The 19,805-nt window shown below is 34.3% G+C and overlaps 1 protein-coding gene across 1 annotated transcript in view; it reads left to right on the top strand.

The window, feature by feature from the left end:
- LOC129220071 (receptor-type tyrosine-protein phosphatase T-like) overlaps positions 1 to 19,805 on the top strand; it is a 123,673-nt gene that overhangs the window by 46,495 nt on the left and 57,373 nt on the right. The window contains exons 22-31 of the mRNA XM_054854407.1: positions 810 to 1,045; positions 2,205 to 2,274; positions 4,866 to 4,972; positions 6,495 to 6,699; positions 8,967 to 9,063; positions 10,129 to 10,390; positions 12,252 to 12,294; positions 13,702 to 13,834; positions 15,282 to 15,436; positions 17,806 to 17,924. Coding sequence (XP_054710382.1) covers positions 810 to 1,045; positions 2,205 to 2,274; positions 4,866 to 4,972; positions 6,495 to 6,699; positions 8,967 to 9,063; positions 10,129 to 10,390; positions 12,252 to 12,294; positions 13,702 to 13,834; positions 15,282 to 15,436; positions 17,806 to 17,924 — 1,427 coding nt within the window. The remainder of the gene's footprint in view (positions 1 to 809; positions 1,046 to 2,204; positions 2,275 to 4,865; positions 4,973 to 6,494; positions 6,700 to 8,966; positions 9,064 to 10,128; positions 10,391 to 12,251; positions 12,295 to 13,701; positions 13,835 to 15,281; positions 15,437 to 17,805; positions 17,925 to 19,805) is intronic.

The following is a 19,805-nucleotide window of genomic DNA, read 5'->3' as shown; positions in this document are numbered from 1 at the left end:
ATCGGTGCGCTTTTATTGTTTCACGCTTCTGCCGATGACATCACAAATGATGAAATGGCATTCAATGTTGCCATTCACAGTGCAAAATATTTAATTCGCATCTATATTCACGTGTATTGGCAACGACATGGTTGATAGCAAGCGTAGAGCGCAATTTTAATTCGCTCCTTGATTATCATAACGTGGAAACGTGATAGAAAGATGCGTCAAAGAGCATCATTTGTGACGTCATCAACACCACGCCTTGTTTGAAAAATTGGACATTTAAAAAAAATAATTAAAAAATAAATGTTGGGAAAATGAAAGTATTTTCTGGGTCCATGTTATTCTATTTTATTTTATCTATTTATTTATTTATTTTTTTTTTTGCTTACTCTATCAATTTCAGACTAAAAGTAGTACTTTTCACTGATGGAAATAACCCCATTGCAACTTCTTTCTATCGTTTTGTGGTATTTTTTAAAAAAGATTTAACCGAAATAGTCATCATATCATTCTTGTGAAATTTGAAAACATAATTTTTAACCTACTTTTCCTTAAAAGTAAAAAAAGAAAATGATTAAGACATGGAAGAAAGCTTATTGTATTGTGAAAATGTCCCTGAATGCAAAATATGTCGAAAATAAATTAAATAGTGAAATAAGCACTGAAAAAAAAATATTGCTTTAATTATTGTCACAGTTACAACCGAACTCAGTTTTAGTTATTAAATCTGTAGATATATGAGCGCATGCTCCGGCTTATTAATTTCGACAACCTTAGTGATACTCTTAATTCATTTCTTACATTGTTAATGAAATCAATTATAGTACCCGGACCTCCTCGACATCCGTTCCTGACAGCAGCGTTTCCGGATAGATTAGAGATCGCATGGTCGGAACCTGAAATAAAAAACGGGGAAATCATCCGGTATCGACTGCAGCTCTGGGACCACAGCCAATCTCGTCTTATCGCAGACATCACCTACGGCGTCTCCAAAGAGGATGGACAAATCTTGAAGACACTTGTCGTCGGCCTCAATCCAGCCACGGATTTTTTCATCAAAGTAAGTACTTTTCAAAAAAAAAAATAATAATATACAAATGATTAATTGCTAATTTGAATAGCATAAACAGCTGCTTTTGAAAAGTCTTCATCAAAATTCTGTGCTGAAGAACAATTTTATGGAAGTCATACATTTAAAGATTGAGACTTCCTTCATTTTCCGGCAGTGTATGTTGAAGTAGTCTAGATCTCCTTTACACGAGGCAACTTAGTTGAATCAACTTCCGAACGGGCGGTTATTAGGAAGTATAAACATGGTAGAAAAGTGAAGGCAACCTTTAAACGACAGTCAACTTTTCAGGCACGCCAGGCACATATGCCGCAACCATTCTCTTCCCGAAGAGTTGAATCAAGAAAAAGAAAATTGCTAAACGTTTGCTCTACACATGAGTAAACTAGTTGAGTCAACTCGGTTCAGTTTTAACAGCAACTGCTCGAATAAATTCGGCTTAGTCCGGTGGTATTAGACATGAAAATATTTGTTTTATGCCACCTTTTCTTTCAAGAAGGAAAGTTGATTCAGCTGAGTTGCCTTGGGTAAACACAAGAAAAAAAGGCCAGTCAGCAAGTTGACAGGCAAGTTTTTCGAAGAAAAGTTAATTCAACTAACCACCTCTTGTATTGGAAGGCCTAAGTTGCAATACCTTGCAATATGCTTTTAGTGCAGTTAATTGAAGGTATTAAAATCTTTAAGCAATGAATCTATTCGAACGGAATTAGATATTCAGCCTCATTGAAAAATTACGGAATATCGTAACGATTGGAAAAACCATGTTCGACGTATGGCACGAGGGAAACTTCCAAGAGCTGCCTTTTATTACAGACCAAGGGGCACGCGAGACCGTGGTAGGACCAGGAAGCGGTGGGGCGACCTTGAAGCCGGAACAGGCTATATGGCTAATCCTTGAAGAAGAAGAAGATAATGATGATTAAATTACTTTCCATTATAAGTTTCGCCAAAAGTTTGGATTTCATGTGCATTTTTTTTTTTAAATTACTATTGCAACATGCTATCACAGAGTTTACGTACATGACCATACGTATATTTTTTTACAATGCTGCTACAAATTTGTTTGTTACGAACTTCTTAACGCAAGTCTATTACAATAGTATTTTTTCCTTTCGCAATACTTAAGAAACCTATTTTTTTGCATTTTTAGATTCAAGCATCTACTTCTGCTGGTTGGGGTGAATTTTCTAGCCCAGTCCCTGTGAGAACATTGGATGGAGGTAACACTTTACAATATTTTTATTCCTTTTGTAGATTATACAGATTTTATTGATAAAATTTAGCAACTCATTTTTGTTTCGAAAATGTGTCGCATATTTTCGTATCTCTACAATTAGAAGCAATCGTCCACTATTAAGCGAATTAAATTCCTCTATAGTTAGGGCGAACCTAAACTGGAAGCATGGTAAAGGCTAAGCAGACCCTAATCACGGAATTACGATGCTGTTTCGTTAGGTTTGTCCCAACTATAGTGCCTTTACTAAACAAATTTGACTTTGTTATTTCTTTTTCCTTTTTGAAGATGAAGCTTTGCTATTATTTAATCTCATGAACTGAATTTTTGTTGCACTTTGTTTTATATGCAACTGTTGCTTTTAATTTCTTTCCTAGGCAACTTTTTCTTAACTTTATTTTATGCGCAAAATACCCGTGACCACCTCTCAGAAGGTTTTGAAATCAGTTCCTTTTTAACAAAGTTCTTCAAGCATCTTGTCATTCTATTAGTTGCGCTCTGCGTTATATCGGTATGCCTATTGTGGATTATACATTTTCTTTCTCAGTATCGATTGGTTTCTGCTTTTAATATCGAAACACTATTTCGTTTTCAATACATAGACCGTATATTTGCATTAAATCTTTTCAGACATATTTCCGTGCGTTTTTCCAAACATGAATTTTACTCTCCGTACCCTATTCGGGTATGTTCCGTATTACACAAATTAAATCGAACCAGAATGCCTTTTCTTTTGGCTGTAACTATGTAATTGCTGTGTTAGTTGAGAAGTTTTTGCACTATTAACGCTTTGTATTGAATAGGTTTACAACGCAAAGAACGAAAACGGAAGTAGACATATTATGTAAGTTGATAAAATCTTTTTTATGTCTGAAGTTGCAAGATTTATTATTTTTTTCGCTAATTTTTGTTTTTTGTACTGCGTTGGAAGGGGTGTGGGTGGTAATAAATAATATGAAATAGTCGAGTAATATCAGGGTTTCCAACTGGTCATTTTTTCCTTAAAAGTCCATTTTCTAGTTTCAAGTCCCTGAATGTCCGCTGTTTCAAAATCTTGTCTCCCCCCCCCCTCCCACAATCACCACAAAATTTCAATTTCATTTTCAGTTTCCCTGTAAGCTTTTCTATCCATTTGTAATTTTTTTAATCTGAAGGTTGATTTTGGATGTCTTGCACGTGACGCATACAAATAAATTAAATTTTGAATAAAAAAATATTTAATAAAAATACATATGTGTCAGGAGTATTTCAATATCTAGTGTAAAGATTAACAAATGTACTTACTCCTGTTTAATTAAGTTATTAATATCTATAACAAAATGGTGGGGAAATTATAGTGTCTGATTGTCTTTCACGTGACAGTGGGATGGCCCAGTACTCTTTATGTGATGGACTCTCTGTTTTGAATTCAAATAAATACCCGAAGCTTTTTTATATTCCGAAAAATGTGTTTGAAGATACATTGAGCATTTTTCATAACATTCATTAAAGTAAAATACCAAACAGTTGAAATGCTGTTCTGACTTTTCACTTTGCATGGAGGGGACATGAATTTTGACATTTTTAATTATGTTTTTTTGTTTTACTAAAAAACTGAGTAGCCAAAATAACAGCGGTTGTGTGAGTATTTTACGGATTTGTGCATTAAGAGGATATTTTAAACTCTTTTGCTTCGCATATGTTTTCCTAAATTTAGCTTTATTATTTCATTCTCCGAGAAGTCTATTTTTACACCGTGTTGCAATTACCTTAGAGAAGTGTTTTCTTCAAATTTATTTTTATGCCTTGATTAGTAAGAAAAATACACAAAAAATGATTGCTCAAAAATGCTTTTTACCTTTCAAAACTTTTTCTGTCATCAGGGTATAGTTCTCGTCTAAAGACATTTAATTTTATACTTGATTAGAAGTTTCAATATTGTTGAAAGCAAAATTTTGAATTCCATAAATATTTCTATGCGATAAAAATCATCGAATCATTTTAGTTTCGTATTTTTGTAATGACGCAAAACTGAAAAAAGAAAGAAAAAACAAAAAAACAACCTAAATTTATCCAATTTCAAGAAGAATGGATGTTTGTGTTTTGAAAAGTTCGCCACTAACTTTCAGTAAAGATGTCGATTCAGGAAAAAGCGATCTGTAAATAAACAGATGGTACTGCTCAAAAAATTTTTTTTTTCAATTTTTTTACATAAGATTTCAAACGTTTTATCTTAGACTAATTGGCTGCAGTACTTCCTTCCGTACAATTCCAAAAAGAAAGCTACTAGAAAATGCAAAGTTCGCCTACTGGTCGGGGGTGTTGTTGGTGCACTTTTTTTTTAACTGCTCAAAAAACCTGAAGTAGAACCGTAATAGTTATCTTAAAAATTATTGCATAAATCCGCTTAACTATACTTTTTACTATAATATGCCAAAGGCTAGTTTTCAGTGATTGTACATTTTTGAAAATGAAATTGTCTGGTCGGTCTAAGTACTGGCAAGTCTAAGCCTAAGTACAGCTTATAAAATGTTTTATTTTACTGTTAATGTTGTTTTGTAGCTATCTATAGAAGACGTTAATTACCTTTCTTTTCAGTCCCGAATGAACCGTCTGCAATTTCCGCTTCTGAAAATGGACTGAACACTATAAATATTTCCTGGAGTCCACCGAAAGAAACTAATGGAATCATACTCAACTATAAGGTAAGATTAATAAGTTGAATTCATGATTAACATATTTAAACCTCTAATTAGAATTTAACATCTAGGGGAAAGGATGGTAATAGTTTTGACATAAAACAAAATTCTTATTTCTCCCATAATAAAGGAGTTAACTTATAATGTAAAGATATTTATTTATTTTTTGCAATATCTTTCCCTCATTACTTATGCCGTACTGATGACACATGAAAGACTGGATGCCATAAAAGGGGATCGCACTAAAATCTGCAAAGTGTTATGTCTCTTAAAGTAGCTTCCTTGAGTGGGAAAAGCACCTTTCCCTCATAATATTTCATTTTATTTATTTCATTTCTTTCTAAATATTTTTTAAATAAAACCTTTTTTTTAATGGAAAAATATGAGGCGTGATGATTTTTCAATACCTTTTTAACTTCAAATACTGCTGTTAAAAAGGAGATTGATAGAAGAGCAACAGTCAAGTGCACCAGAATCTAAAAGCAAAAAACGTTTTTAAATAAATGTTAATTTAAGAGATGCACATGCACGCTTAGTTAAAAAAAATTTTTACAAGGAAAAATATGTCATTTGTATCCAAACTGGTTTTTGTTTGTTTATCTCAGTCACAACATGCAGTACCTCAGAAGAAACATAGGAATATGAGTTCACATAGTCAAATATTTTCTGTAAGTTTCACTCATATTGTGACATACCTTTGGTATATAATCATACCTTTGTTTCCAGATTTTTTTCATGGTCTCTTGGCTTAATTTCAGGGCCAGACGATTACTCTATGATTATTCTTATTGTTATCGCCCGATATCAAAATTAAAAGTTAAATGAGTTGAAACATAAATAGAATTTTAACTGGTAGACTTTATCCTCGTTGAAACTAAACTCAACACCGTATTCCAACACTACTTGGTGCGGATAAAAATTCAACAACCGAAACAGTTACAATGCAGATACAAATGTGACGACCAGCAAAAGACACTGGGTCCAACTTGGCTGGTCCGAGTCAATTTATTAGTCCTAAAGAAGATCAAAATGTCCTTTTAAAGGTATCTACCCCTTGCTCATTACAGCTTTTTCCGGTAAGCTCTTCCAAATGCCCACAACCCTACTAAATTAGTAATTTTTCCTAATTTACAGGTTAGCCTGAGATTTGAGAAGCTTAAAACAATGACTCCTCGTCCTGCTTTCCGTGCAAAAATTTAACACCTTCACGTCTTCCAGTTTGATAAATTTAAACAACTAAATCATGTCCTCTTCTAATCTCTTTTGCTCGAAGCTAAGGCATCTGGTATTGTAATCTAAACCTGAATGTCCCCTTACTAGCCTAGTAGCCTTTTTTTGAACCCTTTCCAAAAAAGAAATATCTTTAATTGAGATAAGATCAAAACTGAAAAGTATACTCCAAATAAGGTCTTACCAAACTTATATATATAAAGGCAGAAGAACCTTCTTAGACTTGTTTGAAATAGCTCTATTGATAGACCCAAGCATTCTGTTGGTTGACATCAGTTTTTCTTTCTTCCTTTTCCAGATTACTTACAAGCCGATCTTGACTCTGGATCCAGCCTTCAATAGCACTCCATTCACATTATTGTGGTTGGAAGTGAACGGTAACACCACGGAATCAAGTCTCTCGAACTTGCACCCCAGTACAGAGTACAAGATTGGAGTTTCTGCCGAGACCTCTGCGGGACATGGGCCGGAAGCTGTCATTAAATCCTGGACGGTTATATTGGGTAAGTGAATTTTCTAGCTAAAATAAGGGTTCTAAAGCTACTAGGTTCTAAAGGTCGAAAACAATAGTTATCTGAACTCAGGAGTTGATTCTCTTTGCATCTATATGAAGCTAACAAAATTCGTGAAAGTAATTAAAGCTTCAAACATGAGCACAGGGTAGTCCTCAAAAGTTTTTAGGTTATTGAAATGCATACCGTAATTTTCAGAATTCTTCGAAGAAAAAATTACGCATAAGACTAAAAGAAATAAATATCTCTACAATAAATGTCCTACAATTCGTCCATATTAAATGGACGAATTTTCACAATCCAACTTCTCCTTTTTGTAAGTGCCACAAAGCAAGCGTGTGCAAAGAAAATGACATCAAAGAAACGTATGTAAGCAAAGTAAAACAAAAACGATTTTTAAGTACTATTGTTTTAGTAACGTACGTATCTCATAAGGTGTTTCCGTTACCAAGCCAAAAAATATTAATTATTTATTTTTTCGGAAAGTCTTCAAAATTTAATTACATAATATGAAAGTAGAGTCCACGTTCTTCATAAAGTTCCTATAGTGAACCAAGGATCTAACGTATTTGTGGTCTTTGTAGAGTGTTTTGTGTAGCAACTGATAAATCTATTAAAGTGGAATCATCTACAAATGTGATTGTCTTTCTTCAGAAATATATTTCCCTCCTAATTTCGTAGGCGATTTCAAACTTCTTTCAGATATTTTCCAGCTTTTTTTTCCTATCACTCTCCCTCATGATTGCGATTTGACAGCAGCGTATATAGGAATTTATGTCCGAAGGGGTCCAAGCCAAAGTGTATAAAATACTTTCCAAATTTAAGTTTGAGAATATTGGCGTCCCCCCCCCCCCCGTTTTACAGACACGAAATCCCCAACCCACTTTTTTTTAGTTTCGATCATTCCTTTTGATACATTAAAGGGGGAGGAAATTTTAAATGTCGGCGAAACTAGAGATAAACAAAAATAATAAAATATTTATTCACATTGAGTAGTTTTACATTTTTGTTGATGACACCGGAGCACCTTCGGCACTCCCCTTACATAAGTCCTTGCTCAAGAAGCTTAGTTTATCGATAAAGGCTAGTATTTTAAACAAAAAGATTTTTGACTTCAAAACACTGCAGTTGAGGCACATGTTGTTCAAAAACATGCTAAATGACTACTGCAGACGTCAAAGTGATTTGTCAAACGCCAAGCCTGGATATCATAATTTTATCTACATTTCCGTTTCGTTTTCGGAAATGAAGTCTTCCGTTTCAAAACGGGAACAACGAATTGAACAAAGCTATTCTTTTTCATTCCTTTCATTTCAAAATGCAATTAGAAATTGTGGCTCACATTTCCTTAATTAACTTTGTTCTGCGCATATTAACATTGTTGTGGCTGATAACTGATGATCGTATTAAAGGTATGTATCTTAAAGAATTAAATCATTGTTTGAAATGCCTGTTTTACTCCTTTTTGGACTCTAAATTAGATTTTAAACAAAATTTAAGATTCACAAAAATGGTTTCTGCATAAAGGTATTTGCATTCAATTCTGGCAGTTCCACATTAGAAACAATCTCTATTCGAGGCCGAACTTAGCTCCACGCCCTTATTACCCCCCCCCCCCCAAGCAGACCTGAAATCTGCCGCCTTATTTCCGCCTGAACTGGAACTAGTTAAGTGCCCATAGTTGGTACAGTATCCTAACTTGGGACATTTTGACGAATTTTGTTTTGAGGACTAGTACACCTACCATTATTCCACCAGTAAGAAATCAATGGTGCAACAGGGCAACTTTAATTTGCCTGCAACATTTTTTTTTTCAATTTATTTATGTTATTTATTTATTTTCTATTCAAAATTACAGTTTTAAATCAGTATTTGTTAAATGAGATATAATTCGAATGTATTTAGTAGCTAGAGAGTTTTTAGAAAACTCAAATTTGTTTAAAATGAAGTTATTTAGTTTTAATATTTCTATTTGAAATATTGCTCTCAAAAACTACGAACAATAAATTTGTTTTGCGGAGATTTTAAAAATCTCTCCTTCCATCAAATTTCTGATAATTTCGACTGTCATAATATAGTTGTCATCAAATTTATTATGTGCAGTCATATCTGAAAATTTTGTTTTCTTACGTTGATCTAACAGATCATGACTCTCAATCAAACGTATTTCTTATTACACTTAAACACACACTTAATTATCATTTTAAAAGAGGTTGCATTGATGTGTGAAGACTAATGATTTTTTAAATATATTTTAGGAGATCACGTTTCCCCATCACTGAGGACAGTTACAGTGGAAGTTACAAATGAAACAATTCCGATAGCCTTTTCTACTACTGGTAGCACTTCTGTTTAGTAAGTAGAAAGTTGTAGAACTTCCAAAAAGTTACTCTAAGAGAGCTATCGAGGGAGAGCTCTACTTAACACCTTTTATTTCTAAATAGAGCCTTTATAAAATTAATCATTAATATCATAATATTATTTTAAAAAACTTTTGACTTACTACACGCGAAAACAGCAATATATTAAGTAAAGGAAAAAACACAATAAATTGAATAAAAGGAAAGCAGCAATTATAAAAATGAAAGTTCAGATTGTGTGACTTAGAGCTCGTCAACCATGGATGAGTCTCAAAAAATTCAAAGCCCCAAGTTTAGTTCTGCGAAACAAGAGATATAAGATAAATTCACTTTACCAGCAAACACTGTATACCTCATATGGCAGCACGAAGCATAGAAAGGGGGAGGGGGAGAGAAAGGGTTGTTAATTTTTTGCCATGCCAATAGAAAAAAGGGCAAAAAATATTATTATGGAATTTCTGGAGGAAATTCTCACATCTGGGGAAATAAAATATAATGATACATGGCAATCCTCAATTTACTTATGGTCATTAAAAAAAATTTTAAACAATTTTCTTGTAAAATGTAAAATTTAATTAACTGGATTTTGGACCGTCTAAACAGAGGTAACCCTCGGGCTAGTCCATTGGCGGATACAAGGGGAGGGTCATGGAGGACATGACCCCCTCCCCCTAAACCGTCGACTATTAGCTCACATTGTGTTCAAACACTTTATGAACAAAATGTAAACGATTTCAGTAGTATTTTCAATTCATTAATTATTTTTGGAAATAAATATATTTGAAATACTTCTTTTCACTGCTTATGAAAATGGTTTGTAACTTTTATACCTTATTAAATGCCTTATTCCTGGCCAAGCCATTTTTTTTTTTTTTTTTTTTGACACCCTAGCAGTTTTAAAAACTTTTCATACCCAAACCCGAAGGTTCGTTCATGAATGGGGGGGGGGAGGGTCATTCTTCAGCATGAACCCCCTTAAAATAATAGTCTGTCTTTGCCCCTGCCCTAGGCAGTGCGTAAATCAGGGCCTAATACTTAGTATTTTTGTCTTCTCTTCAAGCAAATATCAAGTGATAGTCGAAGACGGATGGAACCAGGACCCCATTGACGAAAGCCGCCTCAGCAACTACACGGAAGCAGTGGTGAAAAACAAATTACCCTACTACATCGCAGCTGAACTGGACGCAAGAAATGTCTCCGACGACGCCGAGCAGTCCTTCGTCGTTGGCGACAAGCGAACTTACGGGAACTACAGGAACGTCCATCTGAATCCAGGCCACAGATATAGGATCAGGATCCGGACGCTGGTCTTCAAGGATCAAGTAAGTACTGTTGCAAAGAACGAGGGAAAAGCCAGGTTTAATCCCGAGGAAAAATTTATATTTTTGCGGAAGTAATTGGATAAATTGAATTCAAGCCCGTAGCTAAAGAGCAAAACGTTATTGGGGACCACGATTTTGAAATCGACTTTTCAAACGTACAAAAGAGCCCTTTAGTACTTAACTTGATACGAGTTAGTTTGCATTCCGGGAGAGGAGTGCGCTTCGACACGTTTTTTAAAAATTATTTTGCTGTGCGTAGTTGATCTTCGGGGTTGGGGACAGGATTTCAATTCTGACTATTATGAGCTCTTTACTTAAATTATATATCCCACGGAAGGGGGGTGAGATTTTCGTTTTATTCTGATAACAATGGGTTCTTTAATCTGATTCTTCCTAACGTACGATTTAAATCTATGCGGACAAGATACATTGCGAGGCAATCTTCGGGGATTGGTAAGGGTAACGAGCAAGAGGCAGAGCACCCTATAACTCTCAAAATTCACTTAGTTTTCTTCCCTGAAATAACCGGGTTTACTCTTAGTGCAAAAATCTGGGGGTTGCACGGACAACTTTCGAACGCAATATTTTTTTTTAATAACGATATTTCTCACGAATCAAGTTTAACCGAGGTAGTAAAACCCTACCGTGACAGTGATAATGGTGCTAAGCTCAGAATTTGGCAAATTTCTTGACCATACAGCTTTCTCTTTAATTTTTATAACCGGTTTCAACTTTGTGTACAGTCCACAGAGCGAATCATTGCTGTCGGTAATTTAAATCAGCTTTCATCACCTGTATTGTTTCTTTTTCTTCCGTGGTTGTTCCTTATAAGTTTGAGAAATAAAACCTTGTATACACGAACTTAAGGGTTATGAGGAACCCATTTTTCGACTTGTAAAGAAATGTTCCGAGAGGCAAATAATCCTATGGGGAATTCTTAATTCCATTCGGAAATAAGAATTGAGCGTAATTAAAAATGTACTTTAGCATATACTGCCGTAGGCAGGTACAGGGCAGTAACTGCAAAATCTTCATTGTTCATTTTTTGAGCAATCACGATTGCTTATTACCATCGACCGGCCGCCTCACGATGCTGCTCCTCTAGCGAAAACAGTCTCCAGGATGCGACAATATCCTACATTTATACGCATACATACACACACCTACACACACACATACATACACCTACACACATACCCACACACACATACACACACGCATGCCTACACTTACACACATACCCACACACACACATACACACACATACCCACACACACACATACACACACATACCCACACACTCATGCCTGAACACAGACACACGCCTACACTCACATACACATACACACGCCTGCATACAGACACAAACACACACCTACACACACACTCACACACCTACCCACACGCACACATGCCTGTACACACGCAAAAAACACGTGATTGCGAAAAACATAATTTGAATTCAAAATGTCAAAATTCAAATTAATTTTTTTAAATTTTTTTTTTGTCATTTATTGTACGTCAGCTTTCTTGCACCAGCTTGCTTATTTGGTTTCCGATGAAAAAAAGTCCGAAAAAAAACGTCTAACTCCAAAGTTTCCCTATTGTTAGTATTAAATTAAAAATGCATTTCTTCAAATATCTTGAAAACTCATTTCTGAAGATACTGTCGTTTACCTACCCACGGTATAGTATTTTAAGTTTATCCGTTAGATGAGTAGTTTTTCACAAAATCAGTATAGCTGGTTGCTAAAAATTTTCAATTATGAAAGATGTAGTCTAGCTGTGTATTTTATAACTAGGTGTGGTTTTAAATTTTAGTATGTTTGGAAAGAATAATTCATTTGTTTTTTCTTTGCAGGAAATAAAATCCATTTTGTCCGAACCTAGAAATGAGACAGCAGGTGAGTCCATATTTCGTTTAGGTTTTTCAAACCCTTCAACTTTGAAAATTTGATCTCATTACTACTCTTTCAAATAATACATTTTTGAAGAAGAATTGATTTTTTTTGTGCATTACTTATTTTAATTTTACTAATTAATATTTCAAACAAGATACTAAATTAAAATAAATAGAGGCATGCTGATATCAACATTAAAAAAACAAACAAACGAAAACAAATTAATTCATAAGAAAACATCGATTTCCATACATTTCCAGCATTTTCTTTTCTTTCTTTTTGGAAATTCGTTGCAAAGTCTATAGGCGAAATGGCCTCAGGCGTCTGACGGGATTTAACATTTTCAAGTCGTGTTACGTTCCTCCCAAAACGATGAAGTGGAGAACGGAATGCCGTCTAAACTTGAAACCTCGCTTAGAACTCTTTTTTGGTCATTCCATCTCTTTGAGAACTTGGATACACCACTCTTCGATGTATTTAATGCCCACCCCTCTAAAAATAAATAGAAAAGAGTGTCCTTGAGTGCGTGTTAAAGGTTATTGTGTCCAGGTGCTAAATGACCAAATTAAGAGTGCAATGTCGAGAATCCATTTTCAGTTCCTTATTAACTCTATGTCAATTCACGATCAAGACGCAAAACACTCTGCTTCACTATAGCAGACATAGGAAGAATGCGGCATTTAGCCCCAAGATGGCGAACGTCTCGCTACATAAGATACGACCTCACAATTTCACACTGATCTAACCGTGGTTTTTTAGTTATCTATATAGGGCCCAACCGATACGTTCACGAGCCCAGGCGAAGGGTTGTAGGAAGTATCGTGTTGGCTGCGAAGGCACTTATTGAGTCGGTTATCTGCTATTAGAGTCCATTAAAGTTAAGTTTTACTGCTCCGTTCTGACACGCACGTCTGTCGTATGACCCGCATTGATTCCTTTGGTTATTTTACTCAGTGTTACTTTACTGCAAATATTTACAATTTTGCACATAGTCGCCAAGCTCAGTTATTAAGTATAGGCGTTCGGAAACTGAGTTGTCCTTGGGGGCAGGTTATGACTGAATAAGGTATTTTTGGCACTCTTTTGACACTGAGGAGCTCATTACATTGACTTCCAGAATGGATTACAAAATGATTTTTGGTTTCCAGTCTACAGGTTATGGAAGAAATAGAAGCTGTCTTTTTTTACATGTTTCAATGATGCTTATTTTGGTCGTCAATGGTAGCAAAAATCAACTCTGTTTTCATTCGAACGAAAAATTAAATTTTCATAACAAAAATGTTCTGGAAACTTACTTCACTGAAAAATTAACGCAATCTAGTGACATTTTTCTACTTTTAGCACAAATTTTCTTCATTCTTTTTAACTATTGCACATAATAATCATTAATGTTTTTTTTCTTCCCCACAGCGCCCACTTTTATTGAAATGAATCGCACGATGGTCGATCAAGACACAATCGCCCTTATCCTTTTGCTACTTGTAATAATGGTTTTCATTATTGCAATTACGTTCCTGACAGTTCTAGCTGTGTATCACAAAAGGTAATTGAAAATAAATTTGTATCCAGTTACAGTTTGTTAGATATGATAGTTGTATTAATACTCATAATGGTGCAATGAGCAAAATTTTGTTTATTTTCTTTAAATTTTCCAAATATAAATCTAATTTAATCCTTTTTTACTTTTTTCGATATCTAATGCATGGAAGAAATTATTAGATTCGTGCAAATTCTGCATTTTGATCGATTGCATATTTTGAGGTGTTTTGAGTTCATTTTGACTATTTTTGGAAAGTCTCTCTCTCTCTCTCTCTGTGTGTGTGTGTGTGTGTGTGTGTGTGCGTGTGTCTGCATGTCTCCAAGAGGGTTGGAGCAATATAACATTTTCTCTGTCATGTGTGCCTGCTGCACCTCAATAACTAATGTGCGGAATCAAACAAAGTCGGTCCAACATTGACCCTAGAGGGTACAGGTTCTGTTCTATTTTGGTGGCACTAGCTGAAACGGGGGTTGAGCAATCAATTTTTTTTCATGTTAGTTGTGACTGCTATATCTAGAGAAGTAATGGACGGATTGAAACAAAAATTGATAGACCGGTGAGCTGATTCGATTTTGGCGCAAATAGCTCAAAAGTGAGTGGTGCAATCGAACGTTCTTTACTGCTCATTGCTAATGCTATATCTCGAAAAGTAATGCTACATTTTGAATAAAATTTGAAGCAAATGTGAGCCTACACAAAAATAGGCGCTGATACCATTTTGGCGTTAATTGCTCCACAGGGGCTGATTTTGCCATCATTTGCTCGAATAAAACTGACTCAATTAATGCAATTTCGTCAAATACCTTTTTGTGGAATGGTCCTATACAAAGTCTTCAACGGTTCAAGTTATTTTATCTTTTCAAATCTGATATGTTTCCCTTACATTAGAACTTTAGCCTTGAAAACCAACAATTTGTTTTCTCATTGCTAAATTAATAGAGCAAAAGTATTTGCTATAATTAAAGTTAGGGCATACTTAACCTGGCAGCATTATAAAGGCTACGCAGATTCTAATCACAGCATTACGACTCTGCCACTTTAGGTTTGCCCTAACTATAATTCGTACAGCAAACTACAAGAGGTTGATTTCAGATGTCTCACACGTGATGCATAAAATAAATTTAAGTCAGTAGTATATCTATATCAAACGGAAAGATTAAAAGATGTGCTTACTCCTGTTGAGCTAAAATATTAAGACCTGTAACAGAATGTTGGTAAAACTATAGCATCTGATTGTCCCGTACTTGACTGTGGAATAGCCCATTAGTGTTATATAGCATTAAATCTTACCCAGTTTTATAATTTGAGAAAGTGTAAAATTTATAAAAGTGACATGATCTTTCGTTCAAGAACCATTCAAGTTTTAGGTTTCTCTTTGAGAATTAACTTCTTAAAGTGCTTGAATAAATTTAAGAAATTATCCTCTTTGTTTGATTCTTGTATTTGACAGGCGTAGAAAGAAGTCAACAAATTCTTTCTCTACGCGGGATTCCGGACTTTCTGGTTCGATGACATGGTCAGTGATGTACAAAGTTCCAGAAAACGAATCTTCAGACGGTCCTCTGGTAGCAGATGGTTTCCGGACGCTCCCACTCTGCGAGAAACGTAAGTACAGTATTTTAGATAAAACTACATAATTTTTAAACAAACTTTTAAAATCGTGTTATAGTCTGACACTAATTAGATGACTTCCGATGGGCGAGGAATTAAACGATTTCATTTTTTGAAATAGGACCGAGAACAGCCTGTTTATTTATTTATTTATTTATTTTTGCCAATTACGGTTTTTTTTTTTTTTGGCGTTGTGTCTACGGTTCTGGCCATTATGTTTCACCATTTGATATAGCCACTGGGGTAGGGGGCCAATATTTTTGCACCTGTGCCTGTTTTTGCACCGTTTCCTATTTTATGTATGAAGGGCTCGAGGCATAAATGTGACAAGCCACAAGGAGTGACTGTTCGATCTAACTTTTTGTTTCTCCTAACTAAAATCGAAATAACCATGACAGTGGATTATGTCATTTGAAGAAAAACATATCTGATTTCAGTACTGAAGAGTATAGAATGTATAATACCTTTGAAAAATTCTAAAAATATTCTGTATAAGCTGGAAAATGACCTACTGAAAAATTCACATCAGGTGGCACGTCACATTCTTGCCCCGAGTCCTTCATGTGTATTTTTTCAACTTGTCGTTACAAAAAATGCCTATAGAATATTGATCTGTGTAAGGTATAATTTATGTTTTAATGGGAAAAATAAGGCTCCAAAAAAGAAAAATAATTACAACTCTACGAGTTCTATAAGTCAATAGACAGTTAATATTGCTTCCTAGACGATGAAAAAACGAATTGATGTTTGCATCACATGACTTCCTTTTACTCCAATTTAAAGATAATAGTGACTCTGAGTGCGCAAAGAAACACTTTAAATATTTTCACCCCAAGTTTGTTGCGAACCGAAGCAAAGAAAACGTTTTATACAGATAACTTTTCGCAATATTGGCAGTTTTAATGTGATTCAATGGTTAACTCTCTAAATATGGTCAAATTGAAACCAGATTTCTTTTAAACGAGCTGATGTGTGCATCACATGACTTTCTTTTACTCCAATTTAATGTCATTTCCCCATTATTGGCAGTTTTAATGTGATTCAATTGTTTACTCTCTAAATATCACCAACAGTGACCAAATTGAAAGTAAATTTAAAATTTAAAAAAATCGCCAAATTTGTCGCCAAGTTGGCGACAAAATTTGGCGACCAAAAGACTGGCGATATATTGCCAAGTGTCCGACAAATTATAACACCACTTGAGTTTACATCGAAATTAACAATGATTTCCCCCCAAAATGGGGCAAAAGATCCCCTTAGGAACATCCGAATGCAACCAAAAGAGAAGGTGCACAACTAGGCCGCACTAGGAGTCTACGTATCAAATTTCTACTTTCTAGGACATACCGTTTTTGAGTTATGCGAGATACATACACACATACGCACATACATACGTACATACGGACGTCACGAGAAAATTCGTGGTAATTAAATCGGGGGTCGTCAAAATGGATATTTCGGGTGTCTGTAGGTTCCTAGGCATATATCCAAGTGTGGTCGCGTCGAAAAAATAACTCAACATTCATTTGGGGGCGAGAAAAATGATTATTAAGGCCGATTTTTGAGTGAATTTTTTTTCGCGAATACAATACTTCCTTTTTTGCAAAAGGAAGTAAAAAAGAAAGAACGCCAAATTCGTCGCTAAGCTGGCGATAAAACTTGACGACCAAAAGCTTGGCGATATATTGCCAAGTGTTTGTCAAATAATAGCACCGCTTGAGTTTACATTGAAATTAACAATGACTTTACCCCAAAAAGGTATAAAAGACCCCCTTTGGAACATCCGAACGCAACCAAAAGAGAAGGTGCACAACTAGACCTCACTTGGAGTCTATGTACCAAATTTCAGCTTTCTAGGACATGCCATTCTTGAGTTATGCGAGATACATACACACATACACATCTACTCACATACGCACATACATACGTACATACGGACGTCACGAGAAAATTTATTGTAATTAACTCGGGGATGGTCAAAATGGATTCTTCAGGTGTCTATACGTTCTTAGACATGTATCCATGTGTGGTCGGGTTGAAAAAGAAAAAATCAATATTCATTCAGGGGCGAGCAAAATGGAAATTAAGGCCTATTTTTGAGTGAAAATTTTTTTCCCGAATACAATATTTCTTTTTTTGTAAAAGGAAGGAAAAAACAATTAAAATTACAGTAATAATATTGTTTAACCACAAAAATGCTTTTGTGTTTTGTTTAAAAATGATACTATGTTTTCACTTATATTGTCTCCTTGTAACACGAGAAATCGTTAAATAGAATATTTCAAGCATAGGAATTTCCGATAAACAATGAAATATAAAGACTGCTTCTTCCTTAATTTGCATAACATTTCTTCCTTAATCAGATGTATCCTTGAAGCGGACCAAAAGTGATAGCAAAATAGCAAGAGGCATGAGAGTTGAAACATTGGAAGATTTTCTGGCAAATGCTCTCGCTACCAATCAACTTGTAGACGAATTCAAGGTAGGGAAAGCTTTTTTTCTAAATAACGAAATCCTAGTAGTCATCCCTTTTTTTTCTCAAATGCAATTAAACTGACGCATAAATTGTAGTTTAGTTCAATTATTTAAAATTTATTGAATGAATTTAGGACTTTCTAGAATGTGTTCAAATAAAATTTAAAATGTCTTGAAGATTTTTTTAAATATTTAAATATTTTCATTGAAATTAACTGGAAGTTTTTTAATGACTTGAATAAGCTCAAATAGTATATAAACCCAAAACCTTTAAATTGTTGCAAGTTTTTTGAAAGTTTTAGTTTTATTTTAAAAGTAAGAACTTTCTTTTGAAAAATGTAATTTTTTTTCAATACATGTTTTGATTTTTAAATTTAAAAAATTCTTTCAAAAAACTTGAGTGATTTTTAAATACTTTGTTTTGATACATAAAAAAATCCATCAAAGTTGACCATGCAAACAGTCTATTGAAGCAGATGGGTGATTCTCTAAAAACCAATAAAAATGCTGAAAAACATTATAGTACTTACTCTTTGTTAGGAACTTATTAAGAAAAAAATAGAGGGAACTCACTTTAACTATATTGCAGCCTCAAAAAAGAGGATCGAATTTTCATACAGCAAGAGACTGACAAGCATCACCAGGAGAGTTACAAAATGAATTTCTTCATGGGTTATCTAAAATGTAACTATGGTAATAAAGAAATAACTGAAGCCTAAATCAAAAAGTATGGTTATTAAATGACAAAACAAAATTTCTGTAAAACCTTCCTTAACGGACACCCCCAATTTCTTCGAGTACAAGTCCCACATAAGTTTTTTCATATTATTCACTCTGAATAGTTTGCACTTCGAATAACGGACATTCATTTCAACGGAAAAAAAATCGATTGCGACAATTAAAACTTTCTTTAAGTTAGCCATACACTGTATGATAAAATTTACGAAAAGAACAGTTACCTTCTCATTACCTGCGAATTGTTTTATGGTTCAGGAAATACAAACATAAAAAACAAAAAGGGAATCAGCAATATTAATAACATATTTTACTTTTATTTTAAAGCAACTACGAAATTTATAGCAACTTCACTAACCTATTCGAGTAACATTTAGATAAACAAATTTCTAATCAATAAATCTCTTTTGGAACAATTCGTCTGAACAACAACAAAAAAATATTAAATAGAATTATTCCACTGATACATTTTTTATTTATCGTTTGCCAAATTTAAATTTCTTTTTTTAAATCACTCTTATTTTCCAACCAATGTATTGTAAATAAATCCTTCTATTCCACGGGATGCATTACCAGTGCTTGAGAAATAATGCTAGGAGAGTGATTTTTTTAGGACAGGAGTATGACATTTTCCATACAATTTGCCTGTTGCGTGAGCCCAGGATTATGATTAAGGTAACTAATGTTATTTTTCGATTCTAAACACTTAATTCAACTATTACACACTATGAGTAGAATTATATCGTAGCGATTTTTCGATGTTTTAGGGAGGTTTTTACCTTTTGAACTTTGGAAAATGATTAAAAAGTTGTAGTTTAAAATTAAAACATATATTTGTTCTTGCGCAGGAGATGTGTGAAGAACGTTAAAACCCATTTTTTCAACGGAAAAACCTTAAAAATCATGTTTTTAATGACTTATACGGTGGAAAAAAGCATTTCTAAAAACCCAGCAGCGATCAAAAGTTGTGTCTTATCACCCAATTCCTCGATTTATACTAAGCATTGAGCCACATATCAGGGAAAAAATATGTTCATATTTTTTAGTTTTCAAAATCGCGACTTGGGTCCATTCTGAGCTCTGCGGCGCTTAGGGGGTTAAGAAATTCAAAATTGTAACACCACTACAAAATAGTCGAAGAATTTTGCTGCCT

Source organism: Uloborus diversus, chromosome 4 (genome assembly GCF_026930045.1).
Source record: "Uloborus diversus isolate 005 chromosome 4, Udiv.v.3.1, whole genome shotgun sequence".
Lineage (NCBI taxonomy): Eukaryota > Metazoa > Arthropoda > Arachnida > Araneae > Uloboridae > Uloborus > Uloborus diversus.
Note: the sequence above shows the minus strand (reverse complement) of the source record. Positions and strands in the feature narration are given on the sequence as shown.